Raw genomic sequence first — 12,828 nt, forward strand, 5'->3', positions numbered from 1 at the left:
CTGAAAATCCCAACAGTCAGTACAAACTAAAATTTTACATCGCTTGGGAGAGTCCAGTTTTCAGGGACAGATCACATTCCTTCAACATCCCACTGACTGCTAAAACCAGAGCATTTTGCTTGAAGTTCAAAGCTACCATATCACACCTCTTCCTTCAACCACTTCTACAGCACAACTAACTGCAAACTCAGTGCATCTTCTAACTGCAGTCAATTGCCCCTGTCTGATCAGTCAGCTCCCTGCTGCTTGCTGAGAAGCACGGTGGGGACACGGACTGGATGACAGTGACTGGGCAAATCCCATACAGCTTCAGATACCGAAGATGCTTCTGAGTCCTACTGACACAAGGAGCTCACTGGTCCACCACAGTGACAAGAAGAAGGAAGGAGCTGGAGTGATGAGAATGACAGCAATATGAATATATTGGAAGTAAAAACAAGAACAATAAAGGGAAAGTTAAAACACAGAGCCAGGACTTAAGGACAAGGTGATAGCAGTGGGACTAAGGAGAAATGAGCCATGATGAGGTCAGATGTTCAAGAGGTGCCAAGGAACTATGGTGTTACAAGGAAGGAAAAAGCAAGGAAACTCAAACAAACAAAAAAAAAGGATTTCTCAATAAATCCAACTAGAACCACGTGAGAACAAAGCGGACACAGCACAAGTGACCTTTAGCACTTCCTTTTCCAACACATTCTCAGACATCATTTTCAAAGACCATGGACCAATCTCACCTTGAAATAAAGGGAAGTTAACAGACACCACAAAGACTTATTTATGCAAAGAGTAAACTGGTCCCAGCAAGAAATTTGTACCTGCAATAGGTCTCTGTACAGAGACCTATTGCAGGGCATTTCATTCATGTAGCCTGCTAGCATTGCCAAAATCAAAATCTTATGCAATCCTGTAAAGGTCACCCTATCATTTCTTGAGCATCTTGAAGCCAGCACAGATAAAGAAAGATTGAGAATTGGCAGCATGAAGACAGAGCAGATGATAAAGAGGAAAGTGAAAGAAAACAAGGAAGGAGAACACACTACTGCCTTGCTGGCTCTTACTCTGTGAAACAAAGCAAAGCAATTCCAACCATCTCCTCATCACCTCTGCAGAGTAAACATCAGCCTTCCCTTCTTGTCTCCACCACCATTACATCTGCTTCATTGCTACCACGTCACAATGTAAAGATACTTATAAACATTACCATTGACAGAGCCATGTATTTTTCAATTACATTAAAACAGCCAACCTACTGAAGAATGAAGAGTTCTAAAATGCATGAGACCCTGGTCCCCCACGATAAATGGCTTGTTACATATTTATACTGTAAAGTACTGAAAGATACTAAGTTGGAAACCCTAAGTATTAAGTTTACCTACTCTTCATTTAAGATACAGAGATACAATGGGGGCTCGCTGTTTAAACAACACAGACGTGAAATTTATTTGGTAACATCTAGCCATTATTCACGCTTTTTTGCTCCTGTCTGTGATGAAATTGCCCAGCGGGACACCAGAAGCAACCAAAATTATTCTATCGTCTGGAACAATTAAATCAGCTTAAGTTAGCTGATATAAGGCAGACATGGCTGCCTGCAAGCCTCCAATGGAATCAAACTTCACCTTTTTTAATTCTAAAAGCAACGGTCTGTCTTTACTTCTGTTCTTGAACAACTCAAGCCCTACAGAGTTCAGTGGGGGAAAATCTCTTAGAACTTTGTAGTGTTTCTCTAACTCTGCTTCCAATAAAATAAACGTTAAAACTCCTGTTATATTTAATGGGTGCATGCCAATATCGCTAGGTTTTTTAGCTGTGCTATTCAGAAATAAATGAAATCTTGGCTTCTGTAACTTCTGTTAAATCACAGCAATGATAATTTAAGATTTTTTAACTCTTAAGAGGAATGTAAGCAAGAAGACACTCAGAAATCAACTTTACTAGTAATTCAAGCTACTGACTGTGAATAATGATCAGAGCAGAAAATAATTCTGCAGATGTTCTTACATCATCTTCATTTGCATTTCACCTTACTAAAATATAGGGCAAAGTACATAACTGCCATGAAAGTTACCCAATCTCTAGAATTATTTATTAGCTTTACAGTTGCAGTTTCATGTTAATATTGCCGAATATACTTTTTAAATCTTCTAATTACTGCCTGCCAAATAGGAAAGCAGTTGCTTAAAAATGCAAAATTAAAACTCTGTCAGCGTTCTGTAATGACCACTTTGCCCCCAAATGGTAGCAACGCCTATAACTGCTACAATGTCAATGACTCAAAAGGGCATTTAAAATATGCCCGTTCAGACCGTGCCCTGTCTAGCTTGACAAAAGAGTTTGTTTGCTTTCCTCTCCCCAGAACCGGCAGTTTTCCAAGCTGTCTTTGGACTTCTGATCTTATTCCATATCCAGATAGTTCCAGCCCTACCTTTCCATGTGGATGGAGGGAAAGTCTCTTCTCACTACTCCCTGACCACAGACTTCCCATTACTTGCATACCCTATTGTTTCCAAAACCTCTCTTACCATGAACTGTAGATGCCTTCCTCTTACAGTCTGATAACTGGGGTGAGGGAAAGGAGATTAAGACAATACAGGGTAAAGCAGAACTGAATTCTACCAGCCAATTCCAAGCAGAAAGGCTCTCACCCCTATTTTTTTTTTTTTTTTTTACAAATTGCATTCACAGCCTCCCTTCAAACTTCAAAAAACCCCAAAATGTTCATTTAAATAGAAGTGTAGTTAGGGAGTGGAAACTAATCACACTTAGATGCCAAGTCCTACAATTCCAACTTAAATCAAATCCTCATTTGGGCAGTATTTAAAGAATTCTGGATGGGGAGGGCAGATTTAGTTTTGATGGCTGAGGACAGTAGAAAGCAGGTCTGCATGTGTAAGATTTGCAGAAGAATAATAAATCAGTAAGAGTAAAATAAAAGTAAAGGATGTTCTTAAATGTTATTTATTCTCAGTTTTCCCTTGGAAAACTTGGAACACAGGACTCTGTTGAGGAAAGAATTGAAGCACATCTGCGTGAAATCCAGTGAACCCAGCGGTTTACTCACAACTGTGAAGTTCTGCAGTGTCTGTGGAACCACCTGAGCTGGAATAATTATATGCACTGCCTGAAAACTAACACAAGAAGGACACGTAGGAATCATTTTCACCACACTTGGACATTTCTTAAAGTCCAGCTTTGAATTAACACCTATAAACTGATGTCTGTAACTGGTAACTTTGTTCTAACAAATAACTTTCTACAGAGTTCATTAGAATTACTTTCACTATGTGGAACTTTTTATCAGTATTGGTATTAGCAACAACAGGACCAGGTTCTGATCAGTCATGGGATCAAATCCTGACCTACGTGTATGATAATTCAGTGCCAAGTGAAATGCCTGCTCTACTACATGCTTTTCATGCCCTGAGCAATTTTTTTTCACATCTGAACTGAGACTTCAAAAGCTATACAGTAAGCAAAGTAGGGAAAAAAAAAACCAAAACCACAAAAAACACCAAACAAAGGAAAACAGGTCAGTGAGCAACATACGGCCTTCAACTAGTCAATTTGCCTATGCCAGCTCATCCATATCTCCTACATGTGCAGCCTTCTGCTGTTCCCAAAAGGGCAGCTGGAGCATGTGGGGCAGCAGCAACTATTCGTTACCCTCCTCCAGGATTCTCGCCATGCCTCATCTCTTCCTGTCCCCACTTTGCCCCTTCTCTCTCCCTGCAGCTGCAACCACAGAAGCAGCTTTTTCCCCCCTCTATTGCTTCTCAGCAGGCTGGGTAGAACTGCAGGTAAGCAGGAGCTGTTAGGAAAGAACATTTCTAGCAGGGAGTAGGAGTAGATTTACGCAGCTGTAGAAAGGGATTGGTACGAGATAGTGGGTGAGCTGCGTGGTGACTGCACCACATCCCCAGCAGAGAGGGAAAAAGAGAAGGCACAGGAGGGAGACAGGCTGGGGGAGAAGACAAGGAAGACCCCCACCTGCACAAATCACTCTCCAAAACCTGCGATCTCTTGACAACTGCTCAACCTCACAATCAGGCTTAGTCCCTGTGAAACCCTGCTGATCCCCTGTAGCTCCCTCACCCCTGCCCCCCAAACCCGACAGGCGCTGCTCAGTGACAGCTTTGCCATGCAGAAACCTGTCAAACAGGACAGCAACTTTCTTCTCATTTCAACAAATATTCTTCTGATAACGCTTTTCAGCAGCCCATGAACTACAGTTTAGTTGAGACATAAAGCCTTCACAAGCAAAATCCTAGGCCTTTCAATGCCATCAGCATTGACAAGTTCAGCCAGAAGGCAAAAATAGAAATACCCCACAGTGACACTCTGCTAGCCTAACGCCAACCTTCTGCAGTGTATGGCACAAGCAGAGGTCAACATGCAGTGACCTGCACTAAAATGATGACAATTCCACTGTCTACCAGCTACAACAGATCAACTGCTGACTGAAAGGAGTTCCCATTTCAGCAACAGAAATGGCACTTTAAAAAAACCAAACAAACAAACAAAAAACCAAACCAAAACAGAAAAACTCCGATAAGCACCTAAGAAGTCTTTCCAGTTAATTCTGACTAGAGGTGCTGGAAGGAGACAGTTTTATTTCTCACATCCATGGACAGCTTATGGGACCAAGGACGCAAAAATGTTGTAATCCCTCCCCTGCTGTTGCCTTTGGGGTGACATTCAGAGCTCCATTAACCTGTGTGTCTAACTGTATGGACTGCAACTCAAAGACCTAGTCTTTCCAATAGGAAAAATTCTTCAATATTACGTTATAAGCATGACATAAAAATGCATAACTCGGCAGTTAACAAGGATGTAAAAGAGTGTACTTCTTCCCCACGCCATTTCCCCTAACTCATCATCAACTTGATATTGAGATATTACATTAACTTGTAACAAACCTGCTTCATGCAATGGTGGCACAGTTGCATGACTAATTTCATATTGATAAAATGGAAATATGAAAGGATGCTTTTAAAAAGGTATAATGTTTTAAATTTGGATCTGGAGAAGCAGCACTGAAGAGAAAAAAATTGGTACAGAAGATATTTGGGACCAACAAAGAAAAGCTCACTGAAATCTGCGTTTTATTTTTTCCCTGACAGCATTAGGGACTTTTTCAAGACAGCAGAAAATTAAACTTGCTTCATTAACCTAATTACAGCTGTAAAATATTTTCAGTGGAAACAGAGGCTTTCCTTGCTAAACGTTGTGATGTCCTGACTGATTTAGTGAGTTCCACTACTCAGCCTGCAGGATTCTCAGGACGACTCAATAGGTTTTCTCGTATACAGCCAGGCTAATGGCTAAGACCCTCAGATGGAAGGTTTGGCATAGGTCCAATCACACTGATTTCATCTTTCCTCAACTCTGGAAAGTGGACTTGAACTCAGAACCCACACTACCAATCATCCAAACACATAAACATTGATCGTGCTAATTCACAGGGGTGAAACCACAAGGCTAAATATCAGTGGAATTTTCCTTTCAGATCTCAATTCTACTCTATTCTAAAATGTAGCTGCATTACCAGCTCAAGTGCAACATTTATGTACGCCACATGTCAGAAAGCTAAAGACATACTTCATTATTCCCTGAATTACCTAACTCAAAAATATAGCGACAGCTTTCATATTATTAGTTTATTTTTCACTCAGAACTCGCAGGTTGTTCATTGTTCTGTATTTCATATTTTTCAATGTGTAAGTTCACCAGCATCCTCAGGAATACTCTGTGCCGTTCTGTGTAACATTTTATGTGCTTACAGAAAAGCCTCTAATGTCATAAATCCAAAGCTCTCTTTAAAACTGCAGTGTAGCCATGACTAAAAAGAATCTGCAAAACTGACACTTTCACTGTGCTATGTCTGTATTGATGCACCACTGGAAAAGCAGCCATCTTTTTAATTGTCACTATACCTTTTTTAGAAACCCAAACAAATATTTTTTTGTTGATCTTCAAAAATAAAGAAAAAAGTATACGTTTTATTTAAAAGCTTCCTTCAGTAAAATCTGAACCACTGTTTTAGGCCTCAACTTTGATTTTTTTTTAAATATATATATTCAAGGACTACACATATCATAAGGTTAGAAATCATTTTTGCAATTGCTGAATACTCTGTAGATAAAAGGAACCAGGATTTTGCATATTTGTCTGACTTGTCCTAATACAATAGACGCTATCATGATTTCAAGCTTGGTACTTGTTTATCATTAGTGTTTCCACTGTAACCATGGCATCAGTATATAGCACAGGCTTAACAGTGAGAAAAATACCCAATATTTTCCTTAAAAACTCATCTCTTAGAAGAAATAGAAGGATTTGCACAATGGCAAAAATCAATCAAAGTAGGTGAGCTGGCTAAAGAAAGAAACCTTTTCTTTTTAGGGGAAAAAACCAAAACATTTCTTTGCAAGTCTCTTTTGCATTTTGGACTGCTGACAACAACCTAGAAATACATTACAGTATAAGTAATGTAACCTTGACCCTAGTGCAGAAATTATAAAACAAATATTGAAATTTCCTTATAAAAATATGTGCAGAATTATACGAGATGGAAAGCATTAAAGTAATTAATATATTGACAAGAGGCATTCTCAGCACACAAGCATTTTCTCAAACCTATTTAAATAGTGACAGTCCGGTCCTGCAAGAACTGTTGCATCATCCTGGAGGTGAAGAGGGGCAGCAGCACAATTACACGGAACACACTCAACAAGTATGTGGTACCCAGTTCAAACTTTTGACTGCCTACAGAGAAACCCTCAGAATGGCACAAAAAAAGACTTTATCGTCTCCAGGAGTGTTTCTTAGGTTGCACTTACTGGGTATTTCAGGCAGTAAGGAGAAATGGGTTCCTGTGATTGCTGCTTTTAATTTGCTTGTTATAAAGTTAGGAAGGAGTACTACAAAACTATCTGCTTTAAATGCCAAGAGTGAAATGAAGGAGTTAGTCCTTTTATTAAACAGAAGAAACTGACTGTATCATACCAGCAGATCTTAGTCTAACACTGGTTTAGGCCACGTGCATTTTCCTTGCACTGTGAAACCCATTCATTTCATAGATGACTTCTCTTTTTCAGGTTTTAATATAGACTCCAGACACTGATGAAGATACCAATAAATCTATTTACTTCACTATGGACTCTACAGAGATATCATGGCCACAGGCCTTATTTTAACTCTGTGAAATCACCCAAAAAACCTGCAATTTTCTAAGAGCCAGTTCTCCAAAGGTTCCCACCTATTAACAATGCAATAAAGACACTCGATTTTACAATTACAGTGACACGGTCAGTAAATGGGAAGATTTTGGAAAGGTTAGAGCATAATCCTATAAATACTTGCTTCCCCATCAATTCTAACTGCAACCCAGGGAGGGTGGTGTTCACTGTGTATTATATGCACTGCACAAACACAATCCAAACTATGAGTATTTAACAGCACAAAACGAGGTAAGCAATGCTTCAGAAGCTGCATTATATTGAGATGACCAGTTATGATCTGCTGCCATGTCCCCAATTCTGTCACATCCACAGACAACATGCGTAATCAGTCCCTCATCTCTTCCCACCCAGTGAATGCTGGACAGCAATGAATCCTGGTGCAATAAAACACAGCATTTATCTGATTCAGTTATGTAGATCCTCCCAGATCTTGTTTACAATAGGCCTCAATCTGTTAAATTCCACTATTTACCTAGGGACCAGACGTTTTGAGTTCACCTTAAAAATCAGAGCCAGGATGTATCCCAGCACAACCAGCACCACCAAAATTCAAACTTGGCATCTGCAGCCTTCCAGATTTGGTGACAAACTCACAATACGTACCACACACAAAAAGAACATACAAAATTATTATTCTTTCACTAGATATTTGTGATTATGTCCTCCTCCCATCGGTCTCAAAGATGAAACACATGCACACACCCCTTGATATTGGGAGAGCCACAACTTGATTATCATTCAATCCAGGTAAAAGACATCTGCAATACCGCTGCATTTGTCTTTTCCAGATTTGGCTATTTTTCCTCTGCCTATCACCCAGCTTTACCATCCCAGCTTACTGATGTGCAGCTTTTATAGAGCATCAGAATAATCTAGATCCTAATTATCACAATGTGACATATGTAGCAGAAGTGAAAAATATTTTGAAGTTGTAAACATAAAAGTTTTAACAGTAAAGTTATTCAGCTCCTAATCAGCATAAATAGAGCCTAATTCTTTCACACCTCTCCATCATTCTGACATGTCTTTATACCACTGCATTAAGTAAAGAAGCCCCACAGAATACATGAAACTCAGAGCTATTAACTCTTGCTATTTTTACGTTGGTCCTGGTTTCTTTGTCTGTTTGCCAAAGAAATATTGCCCTGACTAGTATCCTTGACCAGAACAGGTAAATACTCAAAAAGATGAGCATACACATTTCAAATGGGTGGTCGAGCAGGGCGCATTTAAAATCAGAAGACAGCTACTATTGTCATATTATACATCTTATTTAGAGGATATACCATTTAACTGCTTAACTGCAGAAATGCAAAATGTGCGTATTCACGTTTCCTGCAGGGGTTTTTTTTGTTTGTTTGATGTTACTGTGTTAAATCATAGTACCCAAGGTTGTCAGACCAAGGCTTTTCCAGGGTTTTTTGTTGGTTTTTTGTTTTGTTTTGTTTTCCCACTGAGGCACATTAGCCTCTGGGTCTTTAAGACACTGCAGAAGCTGTTAGACATGTTGTGTATATGGGTGACAGAATTTGTCTGGTTAGGGCCAAAATCCACCAGGACCCTTTTATCAGTTTTGAGCATCTGAAGAAGCATTTTGTTAGCTCTATGCATAAAGGTGTAGATCAGCTGGGGGAAGGAAGGAGGAGCATCAGTGTTGATGCAGTGAGCTTTCAAGTGACACGAAGACACCGAAGCGTCTCATTATCAGAGGTCAGGTCTGGATTTTTGAGGCTCGTCATTGCCAGGCTGACCAAGAGCGTTCACACTGAAATGATAAATTCGGTCTATGTGCCAGATCCGAGTTCTGCAGTAACGGTCTGTACAGATGCATTTGGTTGGGGGTTTTCAAACACAGCAAGATAACCAGACTTGTATTTATGTAACGTAATTTCAGAAACTGAAGTGGTAATTATACATCTCTGACTTAGATTCAGCATATTTTTCTTTCCTCCCTTGCCCGTAGACCACATGCATTACATGTAGAGTAACCATGACTATCTCAGTGTAACAAAGTGTGGAAATAATGAAAAGCCTTCAGGGCCATTACATGCCCTTGGCAACCTAGCTCTGCAAGACAGATGTTGCACCCGGACCCATGCCACGGAAAATCATATGTTACGTGTATGCACCTACAGCGCGAACACTCACCCAGTCCTCGAAGTGGCGGCTCCCGTTCTGCAGCAAGTCCTCAAACTGTATAGTGCAGTTAGCTACAAAATCGTCGTACCCGATGGGGGCATCGTGGAAAACAGCCATCTCTATCTTCCTGCCGTTACAGACGTCGGTGACAAATTCATCATTCCAAGCAGGACTGTTGGTCTTCTGCTTGGTTGAGGTCTGCCCAATCCTGGAGTCGTCCACATTGAGGGCTATGTAAGGGTCCAGCAAAAAGGTCTGCGGCCTGGGACCCACCGCATGCCTCAGAGACCACGCCGTGGGTTTCAGATTCACTGCCTCGCAGATCTTGATTTTCAGCAAGCCATTGAAAACCACCATGGCTGGATGGCTGCACTTTTCCCGGGATTAAACACTCGCCCGTCGCACTCGCACCGAGAGGGAGGGAAGGAGGGAGGGAAGGAGGGAGGGAGGGCCGGAGGGAGGGAGGTCTCGCCAATAAATAGGAGGGCAGGTCTGGGAGTGGGGGAGCAGGATACGGTGCGGGGCTCTTCGCCTTGCTGCTGCTGTTACCTTGGATTATTTAGCCTTTGCTCTTGCGACACCCAGTGAATACATTTATTTTCTTGCCCGTGTTTCTAACGGAAAGCAAGGGAGGGGGGCCGCCGGGGAGGGGGAGGCGGCCGCGGCTGCAGAAACCCCCGAATGCGATCAACACCCGAGCATAACCAGCCCCCGGGGCGAGCAAGAGCCCTCTCCCTTCGCCCAGACCATAATCCTGGATCAGGCTTGGCAGCGGCGGCAGAGCCGCGGTCCCAGGCTCCCGCACACGCCAGTCCCGCCCGTGCGCCGCACAACAATACGCGCACACGCGTACACACACACGCACAGCCCGCGGCACCGATCAGCAACGCCGGCCGACCCACCGGCCCTGCCGACCGCACAGCCTGCGCTCAGCAAACATCCACCCGGGCGCCGTCCATCCGCGCCGCCGCCCGCAGCCGCCCGTCCTGCGCCGCCGCCTCCTGCTCCGCCGCCGAGGCCGAGGACCCAGCGGCGCGACCCCCGCGCATGGGGGGCGCCGGCAGCGGAGCGGGCCGCGCGGGTCTCGGCGGGCTCCGGCTGGGCGGCCGCCGCCCTGGCGATGGGCAGAGCCGCCGCCGCCTCCCGCCTCCCGCCGGCCGCCCCCCGCCCGCCTCCCGCCCGCCGGCCGCCTCCCTCCGCGCCGCGCCGCGCAGCCCCAGCCCAGCCCGCCTGCCGGTGCCGCTCCGCCGCTCGCTCCAGCGCAGGAAATGCGCAAAAGACGTCAGTGTGTGTGTGTGCGTGCGTGTGCGAGTGTGTGTGGGGCGAGTGTGCGGCGGCAGCCCCGGCTGCGCGCGCCCCTGCGCGCCTCTGGGCGCGCGTGAGCCGGCGAGCGCGCGCGCCCGCAGAAAGTTTTGTGCCGGCTGGGGGGGAGGGGGGGGGAGCACGGAGCCGCGGCCGGCCGGGACACGGCGCCGGGGGTCGCTGCCCCTCCGCACCCGCCGGGCGGCCCTCCTCGCCGCGGGGGCCTGGGCCTCGCACCCCCCTTCCCCGCCGCCTACCTCCTCCCAGGGTAAAGCGGGGAACGGAGCGCGCTGAAAACGCCCCCCGGGCACCCCCTCCCCGGCCGCGAAGCGCCCCCCGCTTTTATTAACGTGGTCGGTCGCGGCGCTGCTGCCCCTGGCCGCCGGGCGGCGCCACCGCCGCGGCCGCTTCCACCACGCCGGGCGCTTCTGGCGCGGCGGGGCCGGCGGCCGCCCCTTCCCGCAGGGCTTTCCGCTCCGCGCCCCGCGACGGCGCCGCCCCCGGGACGGCCCTACCGCGCCCCGGCCCACGCCTGACGGGCGGCGGGTCCCGCCGCTTCCCTGCCCCGCCACCGCCGCCTGACAGCGCCGAGCCCCGGCCCGCGCCGCCAGCAGCCGCGGCCAACCGCCGCCCCCCCGCGGCCCCCGCCCGCCGGCCGCCGCCGCGGCGGCAGAGACACCGCTACGTCAGCGGGGGCCGGGCCGGAGGAAGAGTTTCCCCGCGGTGTGCGAGCGCCGGGAAGTGCCGGCCGCCGCCAGGGGAAGCGGCCTCCCGGGGCCCGCCCCGCCCGGCCCGGCCCGCGGCCGCCCTTCCCCCGGCCGGGAGGCGCTGCCAGGGGTAGCGGCTCGGCGCGGGCAGAGAACGCGTCCCGGGCGCCTGTCCCCCCGTGGCGGTGGGTGTCGGGCGCCTGTCCCCCCGTGGCGGTGGGTCACCGCCAGCCCCTTTGTTCCCTGCGGGTCACCTGGCCCGGCGAAGCCGGCCCGGGGCTGCCCCACTTCAGCCCCGGCGCCTCCCCGCTGCCCTCGGCCCCGAGCTGGCGCTGGGGGGGGCACCGCGGGGAGCCAGTCGCCGCTGCCCCGCAAGGGGGGGAAAAAAAATCTTCTGAAAGGGTGTACTTAATACGTAATTGAGCGTTATCTACACATGTAAGGTTTCAGTCCTTTCCATCACCGTGGCACCAACTACAGTATTAAATAACCGGGAAACTACACACAGCCTGGCTTTCCCCTCCTCAGAACGAACGTACTCAGGATCTAGATGAAATCTTTTGATGAAAATCACTACCACCTTATTTATTTTTGGTTACTGGTTTTGCCAGTCTTCTGTGAGAAAGTCATTGGAAAAGGGCTGGACTTTGCCCTGTGGCGGGATTTGAATTCATGTCATATTGCAAGGGACAGCGCTGGGCAGCCGGGCTGCTTGGGGGAGTCAGGCGGCGTAAAGGGGAGAAGCTCCATTGCCTGCATCCAGTCAAGTAAGGGCATAAAGCATGAACACCCAGTCCTTGATCTGGACCTGATATTCTTGACTGGAGGGCACAGAACAGATAATTATGGATTTCTACAGGTAATGGCTCAGGAGGCAGGTGTTATATTTGGAGCTGATGAAATAGCTCCAGTATCTGTGCTTCCCGAGTAGTTCCCAGACAGAAGATATGGTACTAATGAACCCTAAGGGTCATGAGAGCATTCACGTTAATGGAAGGAAGACTTTTTGGTGACTGTTGCCACTTAATCTACTAGTCAAAATAGAAGTACAGTAAAATCTCCATGTTCAATTATCATCTTGACAGTCCCCAAGCAGAATCGTTTGATACAAAGCTGTGAGATGGAGCCAATTATGGGACATGTCTTCCTTCGCAATTCAGCCTCTCCCAGGCTCGCAGCAGCCGTGACACATCTACCGTGGTACTTCTGCAAAGGTCTGTACTCATGGGCCCCACCAGAAATGCAAGAACCACCTGCTCCTTCCACCCCCGTTCACAACCTAGCATATATAGTACTATATATTAAGCTATATGGTCTTACATTTATTGTGTCAGAAAGAATGCTGTAATTAAATCTGTCCTCTGGATGTGTTTGTGTGGTCTCTCATAACAGCAATGTAAACAATGTACTCTGTTTCTTTAGGTATTGGAAAACATAAA

At 46.4% G+C, this 12,828-nt stretch overlaps 1 protein-coding gene across 1 annotated transcript in view; it reads right to left on the reverse strand.

Annotated features, from left to right (window-relative positions):
• The window catches only part of PRKCE (protein kinase C epsilon), a 294,070-nt gene extending 283,506 nt beyond the window's left edge, over window positions 1-10,564 (reverse strand). Inside the window, exon 1 of the mRNA XM_005436291.3 lies at window positions 9,390-10,564. Coding sequence (XP_005436348.1) covers window positions 9,390-9,737 — 348 coding nt within the window. The 5' untranslated portion in view covers window positions 9,738-10,564. The remainder of the gene's footprint in view (window positions 1-9,389) is intronic.
• Between the last annotated feature and the right edge of the window lie 2,264 nt (window positions 10,565-12,828).

The sequence above is a fragment of the Falco cherrug genome, chromosome 13 (genome assembly GCF_023634085.1).
Source record: "Falco cherrug isolate bFalChe1 chromosome 13, bFalChe1.pri, whole genome shotgun sequence".
NCBI lineage: Eukaryota > Metazoa > Chordata > Aves > Falconiformes > Falconidae > Falco > Falco cherrug.